Genomic DNA, 23294 nt, shown 5'->3' with positions numbered 1-23294 from the left:
CCTCTACCCCGCCGGGCCACAGGGCGGCGCTAACGGCGCGGCCGCTCCGTTCCTGACGACTCCATTGTTTGGGGGCGGGGCTTGCGCGCTGCTGGAGCGGACCGGAAGTGAATGGGGCGCATCCGCTGTGGCGGCGCGGCCGGGGCCGGTGCTGGGGTCGGAGAGGGGACCTGGGGGTCCCGCGTCGGGAATTCCTGAGGGGGCTTGGAGTCCCGGGTCGGGATTTCCTGAGTGGGCCAGGCGTCCCGGGTCAGGAGTTCCTGAGGGGGCTTGGGGTCCCTGAGCGGGCTGGGGCATCGCAGCGGAGCCACCATGTCGATGTCGCACCTGTACGGCACGGACGGAGACGATGGCGTGGAGATGGAGAGCTTCGAAGTGTCGGACTGGGACCTGCAGAACGAATTCAACCCGCACCGTCAGCGACACCGCCAGACCAAGGAGGAGGCGACCTACGGCGTGTGGGCCGAGCGCGACTCGGACGAGGAGCGGCCCAGCTTCGGAGGGAAGCGGTACGGCCGGGCTGGGACCCCCCGCCCGCTCAGGGACCCCAGGAGCTGCGCGGTTCCCTGGATCTTCCTCGTTCGCTTGAGCTTCCCCCATTCCCTGGAGCTTCTCCCCATTCCCTGGATCCTCCTCGTTCCCTGGAGCTCATCCATTCCCTGGATCCTCTCCGTTTCCTGGAGCTCCCCCCGGTTTCCTGGAGCTTCCCCCGTTTCTTGGAGCTTCCCCTCCTTCCCTGAATCCTCCTCGTTCCCTGGAGCTCCCCCATTCCCTGGACCTTCCCCCTGTTTTCTGTAGCTCCCTCCCATTCCCTGGATCGTCCTCGTTCCCTGGAGCTCCCCTGTTCCCTGGAACTCCCCCTTGTTCCCTGTGTCTTTCCCGACTGTGAACACCCACCCGAGCAGCCCGGGCTGCCCTCAGGACCCCCTCACCTGTAGAGATTTTCCCTGTGCTCACTCCCTGCAGCGCAGGGGGGAGGATGGGGATTGCCTGGCAAAAGCAGGGTTAAGCAGCTCGACAGGCTTTAATATCGCATTTTTGGGGGGTGTAAGGCACAGCAGCCCCCGGGCTCCTGCAGGAATGAGCAGGATTCCCTCTCATTTTGCAGCTCCAGGGATTACTCGGCCCCCGTGAGCTTTGTGAGCGCTGGGCTGAGGAAGGCGGCGGCCGAGGAGCTCTCGAATGAGGACTCGGATGATGATGAGAAGCCTGTGAAGCAGGAGGAGATTCCCAAGGAGTTTGTGCCCAAGAAGTTAAAGACAGTGAGTTCTCCAGGAAATTTACTGTTCTCTGTTTTATGTTTGTGAAATTCAGGCTGCAGTCGAGGGCAGTGTAATAGAGCACTAAAAAAGGGAGGAATAATTAAACCAGAGACCCAAATGTGTCAGTAAGGGAAGTGTGTGGTCTGGATTTTGTATCATTGATAAAACAACAATCAGGATAATAAATCATTGGTACAACTGTGCATTGATATAATAACTGTGTGTCCTTGGGAATCAGTCCTTTCATTTTTCTCAATATTCCCTTTGGTCAATGAGGTTTAAAGCAGAGAGTTCCTGTGGTTTCCTGCCTTTCAGAGACTTGATTTTTCTGCTTTCACAGAACAGACAAATCCAGGCATGTTATAGATTAAAACTCAAAGACCCTTATTTTTCAATTAAAACCTGAAAGAATCAGGAATCAGCTTCAGCTAAATCTGGTGGTGGAACCTGAGAACTGTCAGGTTGTTATACAGAGTTTTTTCAGGATTTTCCTTTCCTATCTGAGGAATTTCAGGGATCTCCACAGGTCCTTCATGGATGCACAAGCAAGGTTCCAGTGAGCTGGGCAGTGTGGGAAGAACCTTCTGAGGGGAGTTTTGCACACTTTGGTTATTTGAAGCCTGTGTTTGTTTTTGACAGGGTGGAAATTTCAAGCCCAGCCAGAAAGGCTTCGTAGGAGGCTCCAAGTCCTTTGTGGATTTTGGCAGCTGGGAAAGACACACTAAAGGCATTGGGCAGAAGCTTCTCCAGAAGATGGGATATGTCCCTGGAAGGGGTCTGGGGAAGAATGCTCAAGGTATTGTCAGTGTGTTTGGTGGTTTATTATTGTTAACTGGGGATTTGGGGGAGAGGTTGGATTCCTTAAAGAACTGCCAGTCCCAGGCGGCTTAAACTTCCTTCTTGTTTTCCTGCCAGTGATCCGGGCCCTGTGGTGAGTCAGGGGTGTTCAAACTGACCTGTGGTCATTTGCAAGAGAAAAAGAGCAAGAAGAAAGGCAGTAAATTCCAAAGGTGGTCATCCCACAGGAAAGGAGATGCTGTTTTACGTGGCAGAATAAAAAGGCAGTGAAATGTGGCTGGGAGTAGGGCTGTGCTTTGGCAGTTTGGTGTGTGCTGAGATGAAGTGATTTTACAGGGAATTTTTACAGGGAATTGGTGATGTTGGAAGCACTACAGTGCTGGAGGCAGTGCCAGGGAGGGTGTTGGTGCTGATCTGGTAACTCACAGGGAAAGCCTGGCTGTTCAGCTCTCTCCCAGCACACAAAGTGCTCCTGCTGACCCCATTCCCATCCTGCCAGGAATCATCAACCCCATCGAGGCCAAGCAGAGGAAAGGCAAAGGTGCTGTGGGCGCTTATGGCTCCGAGAGGACCACGCAGTCCTTGCAGGACTTCCCTGTGGTGGACTCAGAAGAGGAAACTGAGGAGGTATTTCTGGGGTTCTTGCTGTTTCCCTGCTGTTCTGTGTGCAAAATTCAGTTTTCTTAGTTTCTGTGTCAGAGAAAACTGTTTGGGCTCATTGTAGATAAGAATCCAAACACAGAGCACGTTGATATCGTTTAGGCAGATTCTCCTTGTCACTATAATGTTCTTAGTTGTTTCTGGCTCACTCTATTTCAGTAGCTTTGCTAGAATCCCTCCTTTGAGGAGTCCCCCACATAAATAGTCTTTGTCTTTTGTTTTAATTAAAAAAAAGACCAGGAACATCCTGTTCATTTAATCCATAGGGTGGGTGACTGGCCCACAGCATCCAAGCTGGCTTGGCAAGAGCTTTTCCACTTCCCATTTATTTCCTGTACAAATTCCTCATTGATCTGATGGTTATTTTCCTGTAAAAAGAGGCAGATTTGGGGTGTGACAAAGAGCAGGCACCTCAACTCTGCTGTTTTTGTCCAGGAGTTTCAAAAGGAGCTCAGCCAGTGGCGGAAGGACCCGAACGGAGGCAAGAAAAAGCCCAAGTACAGCTACAAAACAGTGGAAGAGCTGAAAGCCAAAGGCAGGATCAGCAAGCAGCTTGCAGCCCCTCAGAAGGAGCTGTCCCAGGTCAAGGTGAGGTTGATAAGCCAAGAGGTGACCCCTGAGGAACAGTTTGGGCCCTTTGGTGTCACCAGCACATTTTAGGCACCGGTAACCTCAGTAAAGCCAGTCCTAGGAACTGCCTGTGCAGCCTCATGGAACTCATCCCCGAGCCATATAACAGCTCTATGTCACCTGGATGTGGTGACAAATTAGATTAAATGTCACTGCTTGTAGGGGGTTAATTGCAATTATAAGTTTAATTGTTTCACATTTGTCACAATCAACACTCATCCACTTCTGAAAGCACAGTTGTCCTTTTTGGGATTGTTTGAACCATCTTCTACCTCAAAGGGACAGTAAGGGAACTCAATAAAATGATGAATCTGATATTAAAGTATCTTTATAAAATTATAAAAGTTCTAAGTGCAGTAACCAGTGGCAAGATCACTGCTTGTAGAATCATTCAGTGAAACTGGGATGAGGTGAGGAGATTCCTGTGGCTCTGATTCCAGATTGTCTCTTACTTGTTGTAACTCCTTGTGTGTGGAGAAGGCCATTGTGAAAGCAATCCCCTTGTTCAAATACAGTGTATGTTAGCAGCCTCCTGGAGTAATTAAGGTCCTTGGAAATCTCCAGATTTCAATTTGGAGTCAGGGATTTTCTCCTTTTGTGAAGCTGAAAGTTTTTTGTTAGAGAATTTCTGTTCTGTGTGCTGGCAGGTGATCGACATGACGGGCCGGGAGCAGAAGGTTTATTACAGCTACAGCCAGATCAGCCACAAGCACAACATCCCAGATGACAGCCCCCAGCAGCCCCTGGGCAAGGACTCCAAGCCCCAGGGCTTTGCCCTGCCCGAGCTGGAGCACAACCTGCAGCTGCTCATCGACATCACGGAGCAGGAGATCATCCAGAGCGACCGGCAGCTGCAGTACGAGAGGGACATGGTGGTCAACCTCAGCCACGAGATCCAGAAGATGGCTGAGGTGCTGTCCCATGAGGAGAAGGCCATCAGCAACCTCAGCAAGGTGCTGGACATGGTGGAGGAGTGTGAGAGGAGGATGCAGCCGGGCTGTGAGAACCCTCTGACCCTGGATGAGTGTGCAAAGATCTTTGAGACCCTGCAGGACAAGTACTACGAGGAGTACAGGATGTCAGACAGGGTGGACCTGGCAGTGGCCATAGTTTATCCCCTCATGAAGGAATACTTCAAGAACTGGGATCCCCTCAAGGTGTGTGTTGGTTTGAGTTATCTGCAGCTCTCACTTGATAGCTCCAGTAATCTTTGTTACCTTGTCCCCACTGTGGTCTAGTGGGAGGTGACCCTGCCTGTGGCAGGTGGCTCATCTCATGATGAACTTTAAGGTCCCTTCAAATCCAAACCAATCTGGGGTTCTGGGATTCTAAATTCCTGATCAGTCTGGAGAAAAAGAAAAGAGACAAAATGAAACTCTACTGTCCCCACTCTCAGACATTTGCTGGGTAAAAATTTAGGAGTTTGTAAGGCGAAAACCAATCCCTTTTATGAGTGTTGGGATGAAAAAATTGGTGAAAAATCTCTAGCTGTTGTTTTCTAGCAAAAGCAGGAGAGATTTGTCTGTCAAGTATCAGAGATGCACAGTCTGTCCTCAGTGCAGTTTAGGCTGGAATACAGTCTGGATCTCTCTGTACACCTGCTAAAGTTCAGACTGTCCTCTCCCTGGAGATGTGTTAACACTGTAAGGTGGGATTTTTCTCTGGCAGGACTTTACTAGAAGTTATTTAGGAAATAACAGATGTGGCACTCACTGCTCTGGGCTGGTGACAAGGTGGTAAGGGGCACAGGTTGGGCTCAGTGGTCTGGAAGTTCTTTTCCAACTTGAATGATTGTGGGGTTCTGGAATTAAGACTGAAAGCTCCTGGCTTGCCCTGAGAGGAGGTGAAAAGGCTGGCTGTGCTCAGCACACCCTCAGCCTGCTCTGTGCAGATCCCAGCTGGAGTTAATGGAAAATGATATGGAGCATTTGTGCCCTGTCATTCCCAGGACTGTACATACGGCACAGAGATCATAGCCAAGTGGAAGAGCCTTCTGGAAAACGATCAGCTGTTATCCCACAGTGGGCAGGACCTGTCAACAGATGCTTTTCACAGGTAAAGAACAAATGATTTCTACTTTGTGCAGCATCTTCCTCTGCTGCTTCCTCAGGGGTGGAAAAGAGCAGACACAAGGGAGCTTTTCCAGAGGATTCCCTTGCTGGGCCTGTTAAAATCCAGTTTGCAGTATAGAAAAGAAACAGCTTTAACTAACTGCTCCCATTTAGTTTATTTAGGCCCAGGCTGTAGCTTTGAGCTTCACTTTGATTTATTTGGGCTTTCTTGCCAGACTGATGTGGGAGATCTGGATGCCATATGTCAGGAACATCGTGGCGCGGTGGCAGCCGAGGAACTGTGGATCCATGGTGGATTTCTTGGATAGCTGGGTGAACGTTGTCCCTGTGTGGATACTGGATAACATTCTGGATCAGCTCATCTTCCCCAAGCTGCAGAAGGAGGTGAGAGAAGAGGGCAGGGGAAAGAAAAGCCATGCTCTGAACCGGTGTTTGAATTCCAGCTGGAACTCCCAAACACCATTGTGCAGCCTCTGCCGATGGATTGAGGAGTCAGGAGTTGCATCAGAGCTCTTTATGCTTCACAAGAACTCGCTGCTGGTGCCTGGATTGAGTTAATCTTTGCTGTTGTGCCCCAAGGTGGAGAGCTGGAACCCTCTGACAGACACGGTGCCCATCCACTCGTGGATCCACCCCTGGCTGCCGCTGATGCAGGCGCGCCTGGAGCCGCTGTACTCGCCCATCCGCAACAAGCTGGCCAACGCCCTGCAGAAGTGGCACCCCAGCGACTCCTCTGCCAAGCTCATCCTTCAGCCCTGGAAGGATGTGTTCACTCCTGGCTCCTGGGAGGCTTTCATGGTCAAGAACATCGTGCCTAAACTCGGTGAGACAGTAGACAGTGCTGGCATTGGCACCTTCCACCTTGCTAATATGTGGGTGCCAGTGTTACATCAGAGGTTGTTGTTAATGAGATTAGACCAAGCTTTCCTCTGATTTTCTGCTACCTGTCCTGTGCAGAGGCAGAAATATTAGAAAAATACAAGGAATTACTCTGCTTATTCTCTAGGTTTTCTGTCTTATTTTTTTATAAATCATCCATTTCCAGCTGGTAGGAATATCTGAGAGCTATCAGGTAGGACCAGGCTGTAAGAGGTCTCTCTGTTACTCCTGAATTCCTTGGTCTGTTCTAATGTTTCACCATGAGTTTTGTAATGCAAAGAGGCTCAAAGGTCAAAAAATAGTCAAGTTATTTTGGTTTCTCAGTTCTGGCTGCAAATTGTAATCATGGGAAGTGGACATGCACCATTTTGTGGCAGGATCAGCCAAAGATCCCCACTGTCCTTTAGGATAACAAAAAGATGCTGCTCAAGTTCTGTGTGTTGGTGGTGAAAGGGATCAGGGCACTGATAAAACTGAGTGAGGCTCTTTTCTAACTGTCCTCTCCTTTCCCAGGAATGTGCCTGAATGAGCTCATCATCAACCCTCACCAGCAGCACATGGATGCTTTTTACTGGGTGATTGACTGGGAGGGGATGATTTCTGTCTCCAGCCTTGTTGGGCTGCTGGAGAAACACTTCTTCCCAAAATGGCTGCAGGTGAGACACTGAGGGCTGAGGAAAGAGGTTTGATTAACTGAGGAGTGTTATAGAGATTCCTGTGCAGGAATTGCTGCCCTGGTGCTGAGCTGGGCTGGTTCCCACTCACAGCTCAGTAGTCATTGGAACAGTTCCTCCTTTTACTGACAGTAATAAACCAAGTGGCAAATTATGCCAGGAGAGATTCAGGTTGGATGTCAGGAGGAATTTCCTCATGGAAGGAAAGGGTGTTCAGGCACTGGAAGGGACTGCCCAGGGAGGTGATTGAGTTCTCATCCCTGGAGATGTCCAAGGAATGCTTGGATGTAGGACTCAGGGCTCTGGGCTGGTTGATAAGGGGATGATTGTTCATACATTGGACTCAATACTCTTGGAGTCTTTTCCATGTTAAATGACTCTGGGATTCTGTGGCAGAGGGGCCTCTCCTGCACAGACATCCCTGTGCTGCCTTTGACCTGTCCCTTGCTCTGCAGGTACTCTGCTCTTGGCTCAGTAACAGCCCCAACTACGAAGAGATCACCAAGTGGTACCTGGGCTGGAAGTCCATGTTCTCAGACCAGGTGCTGGCACATCCCTCCATCAAAGACAAGTTCAACGAAGCCCTTGACATCATGAACAGGGCTGTGTCCTCCAGCGTGGGTAGGTGGCTCGTGGGGGTGGCTCTGCTGCTCTGGGCTGGCAGCACTGGGAGGCTGATTGGGGCAGCATGGCAGGAACTCACATGAGTGAAAGTCAGTGGGCTCTGCCTTGCTCTGTCCTTAAAGAACACTTCTGAGGTGCTGCTCAATAGTTCTGGACTGCACTGAAGCAGAAACAGATTTTTGGTGGCTTCCTGAGCTGTTGAACAACTAATCCGCTTCCAGCCTTGCCCTGTCAGTCAGATATCATCCTTTAGGGCTTGACTTCTAAAGCTGCCATTCTTGGGTATTTTTTTCTTTATGGTGAGGTGAAGGGAACCAGCAGTTCCCTTCCACATGATTCTCCCTAGTACCTAAAAGTGATAGTTGGGAGTCACATGGCATAAAAGAGAAGGGCGTGCCTGAGGGAGCAGCACCTGAACTCTGCCCTCTTTCCAAAACTGAGAACTCCCTTTCTGAGCCCAAACTTGACCACCACACTCCAATGCGTGTCCTGGATGGAGGTGAGCAGCTCAGGAGGGTTTTCTCCCCATTCTCTCCCCCAGGTGGGTACATGCAGCCGGGTGCCCGGGAGAACATCGCGTACCTGACGCACACGGAGCGGCGCAAGGACTTCCAGTACGAGGCCATGCAGGAGCGGCGCGAGGCCGAGAACATGGCCCAGCGCGGCATCGGCGCCGCCGCCGGCTCCGTGCCCATGAACTTCAAGGACCTCATCCAGACCAAGGCCGAGGAGCACAACATCGTCTTCATGCCCGTCATCGGGAAGAGGCACGAGGGCAAGCAGCTCTACACCTTCGGCAGGATCGTCATCTACATCGACAGGGGCGTGGTGTTCGTGCAAGGGGAGAAGACCTGGGTGCCCACCTCGCTGCAGAGCCTCATCGACATGGCCAAGTGAGGCCTCAGTGCAAGGGGAGATCACTCTGGGTGCCCACCTTGCTGCAGAGCCTCATGGACATGGCCAAGTGAGGCCTCTGTGCAAGGAGAGACCACCCTGGGTGCCCACCTCGCTGCAGAACCTGACATGGCCAAGTGAGGCCTCAGTGCAAGGAGAGACCACCCTGGGTGCCCACCTCGCTGCAGAACCTCAGACATGGCCAAGTGAGGCCTCAGTGCAAGGGGAGATCACTCTGGGTGCCCACCTCGCTGCAGAACCTCAGACATGGCCAAGTGAAGCCTCTGTGCAGAAGATCTGGGTGCCCACCTCACTGCAGAGCTTCATTGAAATGGCCAAGGGAGGCCCCGCCAGGGACTGAGTCACCACCGAGGAACAGCCTCTGGGTAACCCTTAGAATAAAGTTCCAGGTTTGTAAATAGTGACACTGGAGCTGGATGCCAGGATGGTTTTATTGGAAGAGCTGTTCAGGCAGTGGTAAGAGGATGGAGGGCCAGACTTCCTGACCCAGGAAGCCAGGCTAAGGGAGAACAAGCAGTGCTGACACTTGTAATTGCCACCTGGGACAGGTTTACCAGAAGGTGAGGAGGGATCACGTTCTCTGCTCAGTGAGGGCTGGCCTAGCTGTGTCCCCTGAGTCTCTAGTGACAGATGTCACAGCTTGTGCTGGCAGTGAGTTACTGTCCCTACAACATCCTTCACACAGTGGGCTCCTCTTTGCTGCACACAGCCAGGACCTGTCCCAGCTCTCTCTGCTGTGGGACTGCAGTGGTTAAAGAGCACAGAGGTGAGGGAAGGAACACTAAAGTTTTCCTGGAGGGAGCCAACCTGGTTGTTCTCAGGCCTGATCAAGAGCTGATCTCAGCAGCAATGAGAGCTGGAAACTTTTTCCAAGCATGCACTGGAAACCAGACCCAAACACCTCCCACTACAAACCCCTCTGATAATTTCCCCTTTTTTGATGCTTTGCAATGTGTGTAGGACATGCAAAGCCTCGAATTGTTACGGAAGGGGAGGGAATCAGAGCAGTCACTACAGTGTGAATGGCTCCCAAGGCAGGTTTTGGTGGAATTAGTTTGGTGGAGTTCAGTGAGTGTAAATCAAAGCTCAGCTTTACTTTTTTATGAAATAAAATACAAAAATGTCCCATCACCTCAGCATTCAGGTGCTGCCACTTTGGACAGAGCCTGATGCCACAGTTGCTACTTGAGCTCCATCGTAGCTGCACAGAAGCTTCCATGGGAAGAGATGAGGATCCCAGCCCTGCCACCACAGGGATGGTCAGGACTTGGCAGTGGCTTCCTCCCCCCTCCTGATGATCTCTAGGTCCTCACAATCTTGGTACATTGGCTCCTCCACAAAGTCCCAGACCTCAGGGGAGAGTGCCTGCAGTTTATCCAAGGGAAACCAGTGCACAGAGGTGTCATTGAAGGTGTCCAGGTACCGGGGGTGACTGGGGAGTGCCACTTCCTCCACTCCTTTCAAAACCTAAAGGTCATTTGGGGAAAAAGTTACAGACAGTGCAGCAGCCCCTTCCTGCAGAGCTGAGCCAGTGAGGATGAGAATGGTGTTACATTACCCTTAGCCCCTGTGTGCAGGATGTTCTGCAGATGTTCAACAATCCTAAAGTGATAAGCTTTTATATTATAGTGTCTAGGAAAAAGGTTTTGAAAATAACCCCCCCTTCTTTGCAATGGCAGTTCATTTCCTTCCATTCTCATTAAAAGGTGTGTTGTCAACATGCAACAATAATGTTAAACTGTTACCTCATACCTTTGCTATGTAAGAATAATCTCTCTCCAAGATTCTGGACAGCAATCTACAAAAACAGAAGATGTCTGTGTTAGACACCACATTCCTGTGGATTTATACAGGTTTTCTGCATGGGGGTGGGACAGAGGAGGGCAGAGAGGGCTCACAACTGAAAAGGGCTCACAACTTTATGGCAACAAAAATGCACGAAACAGGGAAATTGCTGTCAGAAGCAATAAAATCAAAGTGGGGGGACAGAGAAGAGGAAAGCATGGTGGGGAGCACTAGAGCCTGTCCAGGCTGGGCACAGACCTCTCCTCGATCCCTTGGAAGCTGTTCCCGATGATGACCAGCTTGGAGAGCGCCGCTGGGCTCCAGTTGCTCCACAGCAGGTTGTTGTACAGGGCCTTCCCGCAGTGCACCATGTAGAACAGCGTGGTCGCACCCTCGATCCCGTGTTTCCCCTCCTGCCCGGGAACCACCGAGCCCATCACGGCCGAGCCCCGTCCGCGGGCCCCGCGGTGTGACCGGGGCTGTCCTCACCTCATTCTCCGGGAGCAGGCACAGCCCCAGCGCTCGCAGCGCCGCCGCCTCCCGCGCCGAGAAGGCCGGGTCGAACAGTGCGCAGCGTGCGGGTGGCACCTGCGGGGACAGCGGCAGAGATAACCAAAAACTGCACAACTTTGTGGAAGTTGTAAAGCCGGTACGTTTATTACAGCGCCGGACGCATGTGGGGATTACTCTCCTTAAAAGACATGCGTACCTCTGGGAACTTCAGGTCCCTTTTTACCCCCCTCTCAAATACATATGCATACAATTTCACAATAGGTCCATACATATTCATTTTTACGAATTTCACGTGACATTTGCCGCTAGTTCTTCTTTATCAGAAAGAATTCCTAGGTCAGGTTGACCTGCTCTCACAGCAGTGTCTCTGTCTCCTCCCCCTTATCTCTGTCCTTCACTGAAGCAGTTTCTCTGAGCCTAGGCCTTGCAGTCAGGCTACATAGCTATGTTTTCTAACCACAGACTCAAAGATGTACATTTCCCCTAAATCAAAAATGGATTTCTACTCTGGATTATTTCTACTCTGTCTCAGCGTGAGCACGGCCCGGTGCTGCCCCGCTGCTCCCCCCGGTGCCGGTGCTCACCCGCAGCTCGTCCAGCAGCAGCAGCAGGAAGGCGAGCTGGCAGCGGGCGATGGGGCAGCGCCCGAAGCGGCCCAGCCCGTAGCACACGCAGCGGGCGGGCGGCTCCGCGCCCAGCGGGGCCCGCACGGCTCCTGCGGGCGGCGGGGTCAGCGCGGCGGGGCCGGGGCTCGCAGCCCCCGCTGTCCCCGCTGTCCCGCACCCCCCGCTCCCCGCACTCACCGGCGCTCGCCGCCCAGAAGCCGGAGCTCAGCATTTCGTCCCTGCGGGGAGAGCGCGGCGTTAGCGGGGCGCGGCGGCGAGAGGACACACAGGCCGGGGCCGGGCACTCACCGCGCCTCTCGCAGCCGCCGCAGCAACGCTTCTATTCCGGGGCCGCCTTCCCCTTCCTCCTCCTCCTCCTCATCATCCTCCTCCTCCTCGCCCCGCCGCCGCCGCCGCCGGGCGCGCCCCGCTCGCCGCCCTCCCGCCAGCGCCGCCATGCGCGCGGTCACGTGCGCGGTCACGGGACCGGGGGCGCGCCCGGAACCGGCGGCGGGAGCGAGCGGGGGGATCCCGGAGCATCCCGGAACGGCGCGGAGCATCCCCGAGCCGCCGCAGCCTCCCGCAGCCATGGCCCGCCCCGCCGCGCCCGGCCCCGCGCCATGGTGAGCCCCTTCCCCGCTCCCGCCCCCCGTGCCGGTGCCCCGGGAAGCACCTCCGGCCCTTCCCTCATTCTGTCCCCGGTTCTGGGTGAGGTCTGGCAGCTCCCGGGGCTCAGCAGCTCGGTCCCGGGCCCTGGAGGGGCGGTACGGGAGCGGATCCAGCCTCCCGCTCCCGGCCCGGCAGCAGCGCGGCTTCCTCGGTGCCAGCTCTGAGCCAGCCTGGGCTCCAGATCCGGGCTGGTCCTGCGGGAAAACTCCCGCATGGAGCTCGTTCCGAGCTTGTGCTGGCTGACAGGACAGGATGCAGAGTGTTACTGAATACGTGCGTTCAAGAAATTCTGAGCAGAACGATATCACATCGTCAGAGGGACCCTGCTGTCTCCTTCTTCTTGGGAACTTTTGGGTGCAGGCAGCACCCGGGAGCTGCTTGAGTTGCACGTGGATAATAATTCTTGATAGTTATCATAATTATTGTACTCTCTTTATTATAATTATCCCGTGTGCTGAGGGTGCAGTATCTCACAAATCCACTTTTTTTCCAGATCTCCTTCCATGTGTCTGAGAGTTGGAGTTCTAGAACCTATTTTAAACTCACAGAAGTGGTCAAATTTAATAATGAGGGACCTTTTTGGCGCTGCTTTTGGGTGTAAACTCAGTGTGATCGTGCAAAGAATCAATCTCCCCATTTGCAATAACTTTTTGTTGCTCTTCTGTAGAAATAGGAGAGGGAGAAGGGTAACAGTTTTCAAATACACAATCATTTCTGCCAATGTTTTTTAGGTGGAATTACTTTTTCCTTTATGATGGCTCAAAAGTGAAGGAGGAAGGGGATCCTACAAGTGCTGGCATCTATTATTTTTACCCTCCCCAGGTAATGTCTGCTTTATTTCAGTACCTGTAAAGTAGTGCTGATGGTTCTGGATCAGGAGGGGTTGAGCTTCCAGGTGGTTTGGATTAATCCTTACTTAGTAGTCACAAGAGTTTTAAGAAATTTTTAAAGAAATCCTAATTCTCAATTAGCTTCAGGTGGAGCAGGGCTGGGCTCTCAGGGCACAGCAGTGGGGTTAAACTCTGCTCCCTCCCTGAGGAATGGGCCAGCACAGCCCAGCTCTGTCCTGCTGATGTGAATAAACACAAATGAGGGATGAAAGTTGCTCTCCATAAGCCCCAGGCCCTTGTGCTGCCTGGAGAAAGCAATCCAATTCTTTTTCTCCCAGAAATTTGCCTGTTCTGCTGCATTTGATTTATAGAATCCTAGAGTTGTTAAGGTTGGAATAAAGTCCAGCCATGAACCCAGCACTACTAAACCTTGTCCCCAAGTGTCACACCCACACATTTTCTTTCTCACACTTACAGGGATGGTGACTCCACCACTGCCCTGGGCAGCCTGTGCCAATTCCTAACAACCCTTTCTGCGAATTGAGTTGAAATGATAATTATTTTTTATTTATACCTGAAAACAGCAGTGATTTTTTTTTTCCTGAGTTCTTTTAATGGGAAGTTAAAGCCTTTTCTCCCTGGCAGACCATCCCAGAGCAGCAGGAGCTGCTGTGTGGGCAGATGGCCGGGGTTGTTCGCTGCCTCACCGAGATCTCCGGGGCCCCTCCCAGCCTGGTCCGCCTCAGGAAGCTCAAGTTTGCCGTGGTGGTGGATGGAGACTTTCTGTGGGTGAGTTCAGGAGCTCCAGAGCAGTCACAGAGTGAAAACAGCCAGGGGCTGAAGGACGGGATCAGACCATGAGGGTTTATTATTCAGGGTGTGGGCTGCACCCAGGGAGAGCTGGGGAGGGTCCTTGCAGTGCACAAATTTCACTTCATTCATAACTTAAATTCTGTTTTCTGTGGCCTGGCAGTCACTTCAGCTTCCTGCAGAAAAATTTCAAGCACCTCATTTCTGTGCCCACACCCAAAGGGATTTCTTATGATGTTCCTGGCTGGAAACAGAATCCCAAAATCCCAGACTGGTTTGGGCTGGAAGGAACCTTAAAGCTCATCCAGTTCCACTCCCTGCCGTAGGCAGGGACACCTTCCACTGTCCCCATCCAACCTGGCCTTGGACACTTCCAGGGATGGGGGATAATGGGATCCACATGCTGCAGTTTGTAAGGACACAGTCCAAGGCCAGGCTGGATGAGGTTTGCAGCAACCTGGGCCAGTGGAAAGTGTCCCTGCTCATGGCAGGGGGTGGAACAGGATGGGATTTAAGATCCCTTCCAATCCAAGCCATTCCATGATCCCATGATTCCACAAACCACTCGGTCCCAGTGACCACAGACAGCCAGGGACTGCCTGGCCTGAAGCTCTTGAACAACCAAGAGCAGCCCTTGCTCTGCTCCCTGGATGCACTCCAGGACCCAAGCCCTGGAAAGGGGTGGATTTAACCCTCCAGGGAACAAACACCTGGTTACTTACAAGCCTTTGTAGAGGATGCAGCCTGCCAGGACATGGGGGAGCCCAGTCCAACCTGGCCCTGGACACATCTAGGGATGAGGGAATAACAGGATCCATGTGCTGCAGTTTGTAAGGACACAGTCACTGTTTGAAAGTCTGATTGTTCTTTCCTTCTAGCCCTCAGCATCCCCAGAGCTTTGTCAGTGCCCACAGACATTTCATATATAAAGAGCAGCGTGTGGCAGTTGTGACAAAAGTGCCCCAAACCATCCCTGGGAACTGGGCTGAGGCCAGTCAGCCCCATTTAACTGGCACTGCTGCCTCTGTTTCAGCAACTCAAAAAGTAGATGGAGCATCATCATAATATAAATAATGAGTTAATTAGAACATTTTGAAGTACTTGTTTTCAGGAGAATGTTCTTAGCTATTAAAGCACCAAGTTAGGTCATCTAACGTGGGAAGGGAGTGTGTCTGAAGCTCTGCATTTCTGATATATATTTATTTATCCTGTCTGTGCCAGGGCTCTTGTGTGGGTATGTTTGCATTTCCTTTTCCTGTGACTGTGATTCCGAGGGGTGTCTGCCTGCACAGAGCTGCCTGTCCTTGTGTGAAAGTGATGAGAGCTGTTCTCACTTGTCGTGCCCGAGTTCTGTCAGGCAACCTCCTGCATGCCCTGCTGTGTGTGCTGCAGGTTCTGGGCTTTGCTGTGGAGCTGCCTGACGTGAGCTGCCGGCGCCTCCTGGAGCAGCTCATCGGCCTCTTCACCTTCTACCACGGCCCCGTGCGCGGCGCATACACGGTAACCAGGGACTGGGACAGGGGGACGAGGGACTGGGACAGGGGGACACGGGGACTGGGACTGGGACACGGTAATCAGGGACTGGGGACAGGGGGACAGGGGGACAAGGGACTGGGACAGGGGGACAAGGGACTGGGACACGGTAACCAGGGACTGGGGACAGGGGGACAGGGGACTGGGACATGGTAACCAGGGACTGGGGACAGGGGGACAGGGGACACGGTAACCAGGGACTGGGGACAGGGGGACAAGGGACACGGTAACCAGGGACTGGGGACAGGGGGACAGGGGACTGGGACATGGTAACCAGGGACTGGGGACAGGGGGACAAGGGACACGGTAACCAGGGACTGGGACAAGGGGACAGGGGACATGGTAATTAGGGACTGGGGACATGGGGACACGGGGACAAGGGACTGGGACATGGTAACCAGGGACTGGGGACAGGGGGACAAGGGACTGGGACATGGTAACCAGGGACTGGGGACAGGGTGACAAGGGACTGGGACACGGTGACCAGGGACTGGGGCATGGTAATGAGGGGCTGGGACATGGTAAAAAGGGACTAGGGATGTAGGGACATGGTAAGGAGAGGCTGGGACATGGTAATGAGGGGCTGGGATACAATAACAAGAGACTGGGACATTGTAGCAAGGGACTAGAGACATGGGGACACAGTAACAAGGGACTGGGACCTGGTAACAAGGGACTGGGGACATGGGGACACAGTAACAAGGGACTGGGACCTGGTAACAAGGGACTGGAGAGGTGGGGACGTGGTAGCAAGAGACTGGGACATGGTAACCAGGGACTGGGACATGGTAATGTGGGACTGGGGACATGGGGACACAGTAATGATGGACACAGTAATGATAGACTGGGACATGGTAATGTGGGACTGAGGATGTGGGGACACAATAACAAGGGACTGGGACGTGGTAATTTGGGACTGGGGACGTGGGGACAAGGTAATGAGACTGGGACATGATAACAAGGGACTGGGACATGGTGATTAGGGACATTGTAGCAAGGGACTGGGGACATGGGGACGCCTTGAGAGATTGGGGACATGGTAAAAAGGGACTGGGACATGGTAAGGAGGGACTGGGGATGTGGGGACAGGGTAACAAAAGACTGGGACGTTATAGCGAGGGACTGGGAACGTGCAGACACAGTAACAAGGGACTGGGACAAGGTAATGAGACTGAGACATGATAATGAGGGACTTGGGACACAGTGACTTTTGGGACAATTGAAACACTTCCTGTGGTGTCCCAGCTCTGGTGCCCCAGTGTTCCCTTCCTCCTGCCAAGGGTCACACATCCAGGAAGTATGACCTGGCATCCCCACCATTGCTCCGAGGTCCTGTGGGGCTCTGCTGAACCTTCCCCAGATGTTCACCCTAAAGAGTTTCCCCTCAGTACTGTCTCCCACCTTTCCCTGACCTTATCTTGGCCCTGTGGATTGCATCTCCCATCCCAAGTGCAGGGACACTTTGCTGTGACAGTGTTTGCATGGGTTTGTCACCCACAGGCGTTTTCCCAGGAGGAGCTGAGCAGGGAGTGGGACAGGTACATTGAGCACATCCAAAAAAACACCAGTGACCTCCACAGGATTTTCAATTCTCTCTGGCATCTGGACAAAACCAAGGTAAGAGCCTGTCCTCTGCAATGCCCCAGTGCCACCGTGTTTGTTCATTTGCTGCTTGGAGTTTTCCCAGGGTGCTGTGGCCTCACTGCCTTGGTTCTCCCTGCCCAGGTGGATCCCCTGCTTTTGCTGAAGGCTGCTCTCATCCTGCAGACGTGCCAGCGCTCTCCCCATGTCCTGGCAGGCTGCATCCTCTACAAAGGCTTGTAAGTAACCAGGTGTTTGTTCCCTGGAGGGTTAAATCCACCCCTTTCCAGGGCTTGGGTCCTGGAGTGCATCCAGGGAGCAGAGCAAGGGCTGCTCTTGGTTGTTCAAGAGCTTCAGGCCAGGCAGTCCCTGGCTGTCTGTGTTCACTGAGACTGAGTGGTTTGTGGAATTGTGGGATCATGGAATGGCTTGGATTGGAAGGGATCTTAAATCCCATCCTGTTCCACCCCACTTTCCACTATCCCAGGTTGCTCCAAGCCCTGTCCAGCCTGGCCTTGGATGCTTCCAGGGATCCAAGGACAGCCACAGCTTCTCTGGGCAACCAGTGCCAAGGCCTCACCACCCTCATGGGAAGAATTCCTTCCCAATATCCCATCTAACCCTTCCCTGTGGCAGTTTGAATCCATTGCCCCCCTGTCCTGTCACTCCAGGCCCTTGGAGTCTCTCCAAGGTTATCTGTGCTCGTCACCATGAAGGAGTTCAAGGCTTGGGGTTCAGTAGAAATTTGCTGCTTTTGATATTCAGCAGGATGTGAGGACTGAATTTCTGAGGCTTTTTAGGGAGAAGTCACCAAGGAAGAGGGGGGTGTGTGGATGTTGTGCTCTCCCAGCTGTGTTCCCTCTACAGCTGTGCAGCTCAGTGCAGGTGTGTCCGTGTGTCCCTGGTTTGTCTGACCTGCTGCCCAGGACCACTGTCTGTACTGACAGGAGGTGCACAGGGGGATGAGCCAGGATTCCCCATGAGAAATTCCAGCTTCCTTCAATCAAAGATGACTGAATGACTTCAAGGAAAGCCTCCAAGGTGGCCCTGAAAGACAGGAGGTGGGGAATTCCGAGAATTCCTTGGCAGCAGCGCTCAAGTGCCATTTTTCTTTGGCATGAACTGTTCCAGTGACACCTTTTACAAGCACTGGAAATGTGCCACAGGGGGAGCATCTGCCAGGGAGTGACCTCATAGCTGCAGGCAGGACACTGGAGTGAGTCACTGCAGCACCTGAGAGCAAAGGGACCTGGACATTTCACTCGAGGAAGGACTTGGGAGCCTTGTCCTGCACCAGGGTGTGTCACCCTGTGCCTCTGGTCTGTCTGGTAGAGACATTTTGTCACCAAATGTCATCAGAGTTGTCTGAGCTGATGATCTCTAAATTCCCTCTCAAGCCAAACCATTCTGTGCTTGTCTGCCTTTGCTTTGTCCTTTCAGGATTGTGAGCACCCAGCTGCCACCTCCACTCACTGCCAAAGTCCTCCTGCAGGGCAGAGAGTCCCCAGGCCAGGTATGGCACTGAACCCATTCCCTGCAAGCAGATTCCTGTAAGGATGTGCTGTGGGAGCTCTTGTCACACAGATCTGGCATGTGTCACCATGGGGAAGGACAAATATTGGTGATGATGCTTAAAGTTTTTATTACTCATGATTTTAAAAAGGTTCCAAGACTTCTGCACTAGGAATTAGCTTTTTTTTCAGTCTTTAACTTACTGAATTCATGAGTTCTCATTTATGTGGTGTTTTGACTGGCTTTTTACACAAGTTTTGGTATTTACTGGGAAATCCACCAAATGAGTCTCTGACAAACAGCAGTTTTCATTTGCTTTAAAACTTGTCAAAAATTAGTATGTATGTGATCAAGATGTTCTGTAAAAGCCATCAGTATGCAGATATAAAGGCAACCTTTGCTTTTCTTCTGCTTGAATGAAGGGAGTTTCTGTTCCCTGAGCAGGTGGTGATGATAAATCTGGGCTCTGTCCTGAATTTTAGGTGTATTTTGGTTCTTGGGAAGCTCCCCTTGACTTTGAGAGCTCCCTAAGGACCAAAACACTTCCCAGCACCAAATAGTCCCAGCATTTGCTGGGGGGGTGGTGTGGGGTCTGCTGCAGCCTTGGGGGACTGGGAGGGTGACAGAGGTGTCCTGGTGTCCCTGATCCATGCACAGAGCTGATTTTTGGCTTTTGTTGCAGAAAGAGCCTGGAGCTGAGGAGCTGCAGGAGCCTGGTGAGCATCCAGCTGCATCCTTTGGGCTGCCTTCCCTGCATGGGAGCACGGGCTGGTTCTCTGGGATTCACAACCAAGCTGTGCTGGGTGCTGGAGTAGCTCCAAAATATCCCAGAGGGTGTTGCTGCCACCAGCCAGCCTGTGCTGTGTGATCAGAACCAGCTCCTTCTGCTGGGGTTTGCTCTTTTGGGTTTGATTCCAGTTCTGCAGATTCCCAACCATGCCTGCCTTAATTCCAGTTCCCCATGTGGCCACTTGGCCACTGCCAAGCCCTGACAACAGATGGCTGGTGCTTGCAGTCCAAACCTCCAGCCATCCCCTCTCAGCATCAGCGTGGGGATGATCTGCCAGGATAGAAACACTGAGGGGAAATTTAACTGTGGCAGGCATGGAGGGATGGGAAAATGCTGGGAGGCTGGGAACAGCTGCCCAGCTCAGTTGGGATGAAGGATCATGCAGCTCCTGCAGAAGCCTTTGGGCTGATGAGGTTTGGTGTGGTGGGGATTGCAGGGGTCCAGAACGAGGGAAGAGATGAGAATCTTGACTCCATGTTTCAGAAGGCTGATTTATTATTTTGTGATATATAATTAAGAGAAAATGGTATATTAAAACTATACTAAAAGAATAGAAGAAAGGATTTCATCAGAAGGCTAGAAAGGAATAGAAAAGAATGATAATAAAATCTTGTGACTGACCAGAGTCCCAACACAGCTGGACCTCTGATTGGTCATCAAGTAGAAACAACTCACATGAGACCAATCAAAGATGCACCTGTTGCATTCCACAGCAGCAGATGATTATTGTTTGCATCTAGTTTCTGAGGCCTCTCAGCATCTCAGGAGAAAAATCCTGTCAAAAGGATTTTATGAAAAATATTTCATAATTCATATTTTATGAAAAATCCTGTCAAAAGGATTTTTCATAAAACATGTCCGTGACAGTTTGGATTGTGGCTTTAAGCTGGGACAGGTTTGTTGAATCCTCCCCTGCTCCTGCAGAGCCTCTGCTGCCGCCGGGTGTCCGAGTCCTGCCCGTGTTCCTCACGGCAGAGGAGGTCTCTGCTCTCCAGCATTTCCCCGTGGAGTGGATGGCCAGGTAGGAGACCAGCCTGACCCAGAGGCAGGATGTGCAGCAGGAGCTCACACTGTGCCCCTGTTCCCATTGTCACTGTTTTCCCTGGAGCTAACTCGGGCTCTGTCACTGCCTTTGGAGCTGCCTGAGCCCCTCAGGCTGGGCAGAATTCCCCGTGTCCAAATCCCTGCTGGGAGCAGCCTGGAGCAGAGCTGCTTCCCCAGACCAGCTGGGAGCTCTTGTCCCTCAAGCACTGCTTTGTGGACAAGGCAGGGACATTCCCAGGAGCCTGCAGATTCCCAGGCTTTTCACCTGTGTTAGACCTCGGCCCATCCTTTTCCCAGATCTCTTTGTAGCAGGGGGTGGATCAGCCATTGATCAGTGCCAGGAGCCAGTGGGGTTAGCAGCCATGGGATAACTCCACACGGATCCTGCTCAGCATTTTGTTCACTTGTCATCTCCCTCTAGGTCACCCATGTCCCCAGCAGGCCCCAGAGGAGAGGAGAGTGCTCTCTGCTCCCAGGCAGTTCCAGAATCAACAGGAGCTCATGAAAACCAAGCCTTGGATGGAATCTCTGTGCAGGAGTCCCGTGAGGACACATCAGGCACGCCTGCCCCAGGAGGTGCTGTGCAGCTGGGCAGCCCTGCAAGTCCTCTGATGGACTTTTCTGGAATGGGAGCTGGCACAAGGGATTCTTCAGCTGCAAACCTGAGCGGAACAGGCAGTGAAAGCTCAGAGCTCAGCAGGAAAACATCCTTCCCCTCAGAGAGTGACACAGAGCAGCTCCCAAGCCCTTCCTCACTCCAGACTGACTGTGCTTGGACTACAGGTCCATACCTGGAAGGCTTTTCCTTTCCCAACCCTTACTCCTGGGAGCAGGAGAGGCAGGACAAGGGGGAATCCCTTGCAGATTCTGATGTTGGTCACTGTGCTTCCCAAAATTCCCTTTCAGTCAGCCACAGTCCAGCTGTTCCCTCTCCTGCCCAGGAGCTGAGCAGAAGAAAATCCAGTGATCAGGACAAGCCATGGACTGCGAGCCAGGACCGTGTGTCTGGGGGAAGTGACAGCACAGCTGGTGACCACGAGCAGGGCTTGGATTGTCCAGGCCCTGCTGGACACGCACAGCTCCACAACAGGAGGCAGCCACTGGTCCCAGAGCTCCAGGAGGCTCTGCCCAGTGCCCCTGCAGGGGACAGGCCATGTCCCAGCAGCAGGGAAGGCAGCTGGGACAGGCTGGGTGGCACAGGGGCTGAGCCAGCCCAGCTGAGCCTCTACGTTCACTGCATCCAGGGCTTGGTGCTGTCGCTGCTGGCTGAGGAGCAGCTGAGCCGTGACCGCGGCGCCGTGCAGGACGTGGTGAGTGGGAACGCTCTGCCCCACTGCGGCTGCACTGCTGGGGGGCACGGGGCTCCCAGCTGAGCAGGGAGAGTTGAATCGTGCTCCTGGTGCCTCCATCACCTGCTGGGAGCTGCGGCGGGCTCGGCAGGCTGCGTGGGAGCTGTCGGAGCCGAGCGGGGCCAGCCGCGTCTCACAGGCGGCTCCCGGTGCTGCTGCTGTTGTCTGGCACTGCCGGCTCCGGAGCAGAGCGTGGGGGTGTGACAGACACCCGCGGGCTGCCAGGGGCCCGTGCTGGAGCTGGGATTCGCTGGGGATCCCCGGCGGTCCCGTGGTTTTTGGGTGTGTTAAAGCCCCAGCCTGCGCGTCGCCGCCTGTCCCTTGGGGAGCACCGCAGACGTGGCTGGCAGCAGGACCCAGAGGGGTTCCCTTGGCTGTGGGAGCCTCCAGGCTGCTCCCTGGGGCTGGGGAGAGGGATGCCATGTGGGCACTGCACCTGGGTAACACCAGAGCAATCCCAAATCTCCCTGTGGTGGGATTTGGGTGCCCAGACTCCCCCCACTCCCATCCTGCAGGGGCAGGATGTGCTGGCCCCCCGTCTTTCCTGTGAAACATCAGCTGCAGAGCTGCTGCCTGGCCTCTGCCTCCCTACCAGGAGCTGAGTCAAAGCTGCAGAGCCCTGTTTGATATGCCAGTTGCCATAGGAACAACCTAATTTCCTTCCCCAGCCAGACTGGAAGGTGGAGGGAAGCTCAGACTAATGCAGAGCCTCAAAGTTGCTCCTTCCCCTCGGAGCCCTGGGACACCTGGGGCCCTGGAAGCTGGGGAACGTCTGCTCTGCACAGCAGGGCTGATGTACCTGGCTTGGGATTGCTGCCAAATCAGCTGAGCCCTGAGGTGCAGCCAGGGCCCTGTGCACCAGACATGGCACTCTGTCCCCTTTCTGCTCGTCTGGAACGGCAGGGGGGACACAGGCAGGTGGGAATTGTCAGGCTGGAGAGTGGAATCCCTGCTGCACAGGGATTGCACAGCCCATCTCCCCTGATGTCTTGCCCTGGCGCTGACAAGCTCTCATTCCATCCAGGTTCCTCTTTTCCCAGACATCCTGCTTCCATCTCACATGCCCTTGTTCTGGATCTCACCAAAACTGCACTGTCACACACAGCCTGGAATTCAGCTGTGCCTGGGCTCTCCTGCTGCACCCTCCCGTGGGTGCAGGTGTGCTATCCCTGAGGAGAGGGGCCCTGCATGTCCCATTGTCCCAGGAGGGGCTGCAGCTGGGCTCTGCTGCTGGTGGATTTCAGGCACAACCTCAGCTTGTCTGTCCCTTTGTTTATCTGTAGGTTAAAAATGACCCTCCACTCTCAGGGATGTCAAAGCTTAGTTACAATTAATGTTTTTTTGAATGCTTTGAGGCCCCCAAATGACACCAAAGAAGGGTAAAATATGCTACTTGTGCAGCTGTGAACCTCTGGGAGGGTGGATTCCATCCCAGACTTTCCCTGTGGAGTGGGAGGCTCTTGGCCTCGCCTCCTGCTGCTCTTTAGGTCTTATCCCTTCATTTCACTGCACAGAAAGGAAAATCTGTGCCATGACAGGGGTCAAGGATAGGCCAGGCACTGCCATCCTGCTGAACAAAGGCTTGATCCTCTCCCCAGTAGGGAAAAGCTCATTGGCAGGATGAGGATTATGGAGTTAATCCTCCCAGGGGTGGTGGGGGACCCCTGCCTGTGCCCAGGGAGGTTCAGCATGATCAGGGCCTCTGGGCTACTGAAAATCCATCCAGAATAGCAGCTTGGCATTCATTCAGTGTTTTGTT

General features: G+C 53.2%; 3 protein-coding genes across 4 annotated transcripts in view; 2 read left to right on the top strand and 1 right to left on the bottom strand.

Annotated features, from left to right (window-relative positions):
- Positions 1 to 90: 90 nt before the first annotated feature.
- Positions 91 to 10348, top strand: TFIP11 (tuftelin interacting protein 11). Of its 2 annotated transcripts, XM_077187931.1 has the most exons (13): positions 91 to 509; positions 1109 to 1262; positions 1902 to 2058; positions 2560 to 2687; positions 3156 to 3308; positions 3998 to 4507; positions 5299 to 5405; positions 5638 to 5806; positions 6002 to 6245; positions 6815 to 6957; positions 7431 to 7596; positions 8141 to 8533; positions 8741 to 10348. In XM_077187931.1, the coding sequence occupies exons 1-12, from the start codon at positions 313 to 315 to the stop codon at positions 8494 to 8496; spliced, it is 2484 nt and encodes an 827-aa protein (XP_077044046.1). In that variant the 5' UTR covers positions 91 to 312; the 3' UTR covers positions 8497 to 8533; positions 8741 to 10348. The 2 variants fall into 2 exon arrangements, with proteins under 2 accessions (XP_077044046.1, XP_054501573.1); XM_054645598.2 differs by having other exon boundaries at positions 8141 to 10348.
- On the bottom strand, positions 9601 to 11896 carry SRRD (SRR1 domain containing). The gene is made up of 7 exons (XM_054645600.2): positions 11727 to 11896; positions 11616 to 11656; positions 11397 to 11527; positions 10789 to 10887; positions 10558 to 10712; positions 10267 to 10312; positions 9601 to 9981 (listed from the first exon to the last, which is right to left on the bottom strand). The coding sequence occupies exons 1-7, from the start codon at positions 11873 to 11875 to the stop codon at positions 9775 to 9777; spliced, it is 828 nt and encodes a 275-aa protein (XP_054501575.2). The 5' UTR covers positions 11876 to 11896; the 3' UTR covers positions 9601 to 9774.
- Positions 11825 to 23294, top strand: part of HPS4 (HPS4 biogenesis of lysosomal organelles complex 3 subunit 2) — a 17219-nt gene continuing 5749 nt past the window's right edge. The window contains exons 1-10 of the mRNA XM_054645599.2: positions 11825 to 12040; positions 12818 to 12908; positions 13562 to 13705; positions 15119 to 15226; positions 16760 to 16876; positions 16985 to 17079; positions 18281 to 18353; positions 19035 to 19068; positions 20067 to 20163; positions 20608 to 21496. Of these exons, the coding sequence (XP_054501574.2) occupies positions 11874 to 12040; positions 12818 to 12908; positions 13562 to 13705; positions 15119 to 15226; positions 16760 to 16876; positions 16985 to 17079; positions 18281 to 18353; positions 19035 to 19068; positions 20067 to 20163; positions 20608 to 21496 (1815 nt within the window). The 5' untranslated portion in view covers positions 11825 to 11873. The remainder of the gene's footprint in view (positions 12041 to 12817; positions 12909 to 13561; positions 13706 to 15118; positions 15227 to 16759; positions 16877 to 16984; positions 17080 to 18280; positions 18354 to 19034; positions 19069 to 20066; positions 20164 to 20607; positions 21497 to 23294) is intronic.

Source organism: Agelaius phoeniceus, chromosome 18 (genome assembly GCF_051311805.1).
Source record: "Agelaius phoeniceus isolate bAgePho1 chromosome 18, bAgePho1.hap1, whole genome shotgun sequence".
Taxonomy (NCBI): Eukaryota; Metazoa; Chordata; class Aves; order Passeriformes; family Icteridae; genus Agelaius; species Agelaius phoeniceus.
Note: the sequence above shows the minus strand (reverse complement) of the source record. Positions and strands in the feature narration are given on the sequence as shown.